This window comes from Haplochromis burtoni, unplaced genomic scaffold, assembly GCF_018398535.1.
Source record: "Haplochromis burtoni strain Fernald_Lab_line unplaced genomic scaffold, NCSU_Asbu1 Contig_113, whole genome shotgun sequence".
Taxonomy (NCBI): Eukaryota; Metazoa; Chordata; class Actinopteri; order Cichliformes; family Cichlidae; genus Haplochromis; species Haplochromis burtoni.
Window position 1 is genome coordinate 1,394,276 of NW_024582474.1, and position 4,258 is coordinate 1,398,533.

A 4,258-nucleotide genomic window follows, 5' to 3' on the forward strand; every position below is an offset into this window, starting at 1 on the left:
GAGCACGACTGGTATTTCTTGTGCTTTATAAGAAAGCAGCTAAGAATGTTCTGATTAGGTGGCAGGCCACACGTTAATGCTGTCGTCATGAAGATAACAGGTGCCTAGCCATTTCAGTAATAAAAGTAACGATCTGTGTTATCAGAAAGCACAACAATTTGAACCTCTGACAGGTCACCACCTCTCCCACCTCTCACTAGATTGTCTTCACCAATTGACTAACTAAACTGTACAGGCCCATGCAACACATGCACTACTTCCCTTTACTTTCTCATTCCAAGTCATCTGAACATCTACAATTTCTTTTGTGTGGTGGAGCATCCTCTTTGGAGCACACTAACTGACACACGTCTTTGCCTTTTTTAGCATGCAAGTACAGCACAGTGAAATGGGAAATGAAGCACTATCACGTCACACAAGGCTGAAAAAAAAGTCTCCGAATTAGTTTGTTAATGATATGAAAGCGACTAACTCACAACATGTGGCGAAACAAAACCTCATGCACCTTTAGCGTGCTGCAAGTTGATACACCAAGCGCTGTTTGGCAAACACAAAACTCATATAATAACTGTTACATTTCCTGATGCATTTTTAGCTCTACCATGCTTGTCTTTTTTACAGGTGGATCAAAAACCACACGAAAGCTGCCAAGAATGTTTCCTTTCTTTGTTCCTTTACGTTAATAAATGATGAAAAATCTTTTTACAACAAACTACCAAGGCTGTTATCATCTTGATGATAGTCTGCTGTCATGAAAAAAGTTAGAAGCTGATAAACAAGAACTAGTAAGTTGAACAGTAATGTGGAGCGTCTCATTTGTTTTACTCTTATGTTGCTCATATTTACCAGGCAAGCCAATGAGAGTCAAAATGGGGAATTTATGAGAAGAAACTATGTGAACATCTTTCTGTTGCATGACATTAACACTTACATGGAGGACATGAACTTGCATGTTGGGTTTTTTTTTTTTTCATTACCTGTTAAAAAACAAAATGACCATGAGGGCTTTGGCAGTGGAGTCTGTATTTACATATACGCCATACTGCCCTGTGTGAAGATGTTAGTAGGCTTCCAGTGAATCATCCCAAAATAAGCTCTGCACGTCCAGCATGGTCGCCAGCTCCAAAATATGCTTCTGTAGAAGGCTGCTCTCCACTGTGTCCTGTTTGGGGAGCTCTGGATAGGATTCCGGGAAACTCTGAGATTCCTGCAAGCACACAAACATCCAAATTGTGTTTTAGCTACCTGACAAAAATACTTTGGTGGTCACTGAAGGGTTCTCACTCTAAAGTGGGAATCAAAGGTTTAAGCGTTAAGAAGAGCTTCCTTCATTTACGAGAAATTTAAAAAATACATGATTTAAATAGCATTTAAATACAATGAGAAGGTTAAAAAATTATTGTATGCAGGTAAACTATTATAAAATTAAAAAAAATAGCAGTTTATTTTGAAAGTCATCTGTTATTCTCATTTATTAATATTATTTATTATTGCCCCCATAATAACATAAGTGTTTTTTATTGAGTTACTCGATGGAATAATTAATATTAAAATATTGATTATTAAAATAATCAATAACTGTAAACCTGTAATAATCTGGGGACTTTAGTGGGTTCATTTACTGAGTATTTGCTGACATGACATGACCTCCTGATGATGCATAAATACGACTTACTGCAAGTGCTTAAGAAACACTGGTTTGTGGAAATGCATGGTGCATTGTTGGCATATAAACTTAAACAATGTGGCTCCTTAAGGAAAGCAGACTTACCCGAAAGAGTTTATGCAGTCTCAGTGCAGCGGAGCAGAACACAAAGCGGATCAACAGCAGCCGCAGGAACTCGTCACCAAAGAACTGCAAAAAGGCTTGATCTGCATTAAACAATGTGTAAATAAGTCGATCAACAGAAGACGAATGTATCACAATTTATTTCAGTGCAGCCTTAAATCCACCATAGATTTAAACTTCTCAAGAAAGAGAGAAGTTTATTTTCATGGAGGGACCTACAAAGCTCACCTGATGGTCACAAATAAAGTACACATGGGTCGTCACAGTAACCCTTTCATAGTCCATGCTAATCTCCATAACATACCTATGGTCCGCGATCGTGTTAGCATCTGCCCAATGTCACGGTACACTTTGCGAAGGAATTCTTGAGCTCTTTCCCAAAGACCTCGTTGCACACTGTTTAAGCCACACACGGAGGAGAAAGCCAAGAGCGGACTGTAGAGGAACAGAGTGAAGAGACTCCCACGCTGAGACTGATCTAAGCAGGTGAAGCAGAGACATTGTAAACTGAAAGGAAATTCAATGCCTGAAAAGCTTCCACTGAAAGCAGCATCTTTACCAAACATAAAAATACTGGTAGATACCAATGACACCCATGTTAAATGTGGATTAATCAGCTGCTACAAACAGTCCAGAATTTACTTTTGTCTAACTAACATTAGACTAAAAGCCTCTTTCTCTTTCAACCAAAACACTCAGACAGCGGAGCCACAGAGAGGAAGTTAGGCAAACAGACGAAGATGGAGTTCGTTTAGGTCTTCTGGTTAAAGGAGTGTGGTTCTGCAGTGACACCCACCTTGTACAGTCTTGGGATATACCGTAGGTGATAGTAGGCACACCAGGGGCTGGCCAAATAGATTTGTAAAATTCTAATAAAACAAAGACAGAAACAAGCATTTTAATTATGGAAATATACTTACAAACAACAGTGGCACGTTTGATATATCTGCTGTGGACACTAGTGACATTTTTATCTTGAAGACAGATTGAGGGACATCCATACAAAAGCTGAACGTCTGACACAAACTTGTGCTGTGTGATGTGAACAGAGGTGAGCATCTGCTCAATTTATAAATATTTCGACTTTGGCAAAAAATTAGCTTCACATTTGGTCAGGAAACCCATGAGCAGATTCTCTCATACACCTTCATTCTCAGCATCCCTCTCTCCCCTTTAACAGTAATATCCCCTACATTTTAATTCCCTACTCTTACCTCGACCCCCCTCGTCTAAAACTAAGAAACGCTGAAATATTAATTTAAATTTACGTATGTAAATCTACGTAAGATGAGACAAGATGTTCATTACTAAAATGTAACAAATGAATAACTAAAAAACTATTCAAATGTGATTAAAGTGTGGCACATTGAGCCATGCTTTATGAATGATGCACGCACCATGGCAACCACTTCAATAACAGTTCAAATCTAAAATAACAAAACAACAAGTTATGCAGCCATTTTTTCCCCCGCTTATCTGAAGTCGGCTCGCGGAGGGAGGAGCAGAGAAGTCCTGCCTCCACGATCCGCCACCTCCTCCAACTTATCCTGGGAAACATTGAGCCATCTCTCCAAGTGTGTCCCAGGTATACACTGGGGCCTCCTCCTAGTAGGACGTGCCCGTCTGAACACCTTGTCAAGGAGGCGACAGCTTTAGCCGTCACCCTATCGCTAAGAGAGAGGCCATCGACCTTTTGGAGCACCAATTAAAATGTAACAATTAGATTAAACCACTAGTAACTCTGGTACTGACTAGTGACAACAGTGTTGATTAGTCTGCTAGGACACAATATGTGCACATCCCTGGAAACTCATGAATATTCGCCCCTAACATTCTACAAAAGGAATACAATTTATAAAGGTTGATTATTTTCTCTTGCCGTCTTGGTCCAACTGCTCTCACTTTCCCCCCCATCTCTACATAAAGGTCAAGTTTAATCCTACAGCTACATATGGCCTCAACCTACATCAATAAGGTTGCCCTACATTTTAGATTCTTGCATTAGGAGAATACGCAGTCTATGAGAGAATTCCAGCTGAGGAGTCTTTATATTGCACCACAAAGCAACTTTTTTGCCAAAGAACCGGAGAATTACTGATCTTTTCATATTGGACAACACAAGCTTTTGTCAGTTCACCTCTTTCCAAAAGACTGTGGATGTAAACTTCACGTTGCATTTTGTTTGAACACACTAGTAGTGATGCAATGTGGTGGTATCCACACAGATAAAACTATTCTCAACTTTGAGGCGAGTACTTGTTACTAATGGAGTGAAGAAAACTATTAATTGACATAAGATAGGGTGTTTGTTCATGCAATTTATGAAGGAGGCATGAGAAAGACCTAACAAACATTTTCAGTTACAGGTTTCAAGTTGGCCCTGTCTAGGGCTGGGCCATATTATACCGTTCACGGTAATACCGGTATAATGTTAGGCAACTATAGGAAAATGAAATATCGCGATAGAAT

At 39.5% G+C, this 4,258-nt stretch overlaps 1 protein-coding gene across 2 annotated transcripts in view; it reads right to left on the minus strand.

Moving 5' to 3' along the window:
- Positions 1–953: 953 nt before the first annotated feature.
- The window catches only part of scai (suppressor of cancer cell invasion), a 24,298-nt gene continuing 20,993 nt past the window's right edge, over positions 954–4,258 (minus strand). For both annotated transcript variants that reach the window (XM_005929010.3, XM_014335729.2), the window contains 4 exons: positions 2,586–2,658; positions 2,094–2,267; positions 1,772–1,872; positions 954–1,207 (listed from right to left, as the gene is read on the minus strand). In XM_005929010.3, coding sequence (XP_005929072.1) covers positions 1,061–1,207; positions 1,772–1,872; positions 2,094–2,267; positions 2,586–2,658 — 495 coding nt within the window. In that variant the 3' untranslated portion in view covers positions 954–1,060. The remainder of the gene's footprint in view (positions 1,208–1,771; positions 1,873–2,093; positions 2,268–2,585; positions 2,659–4,258) is intronic.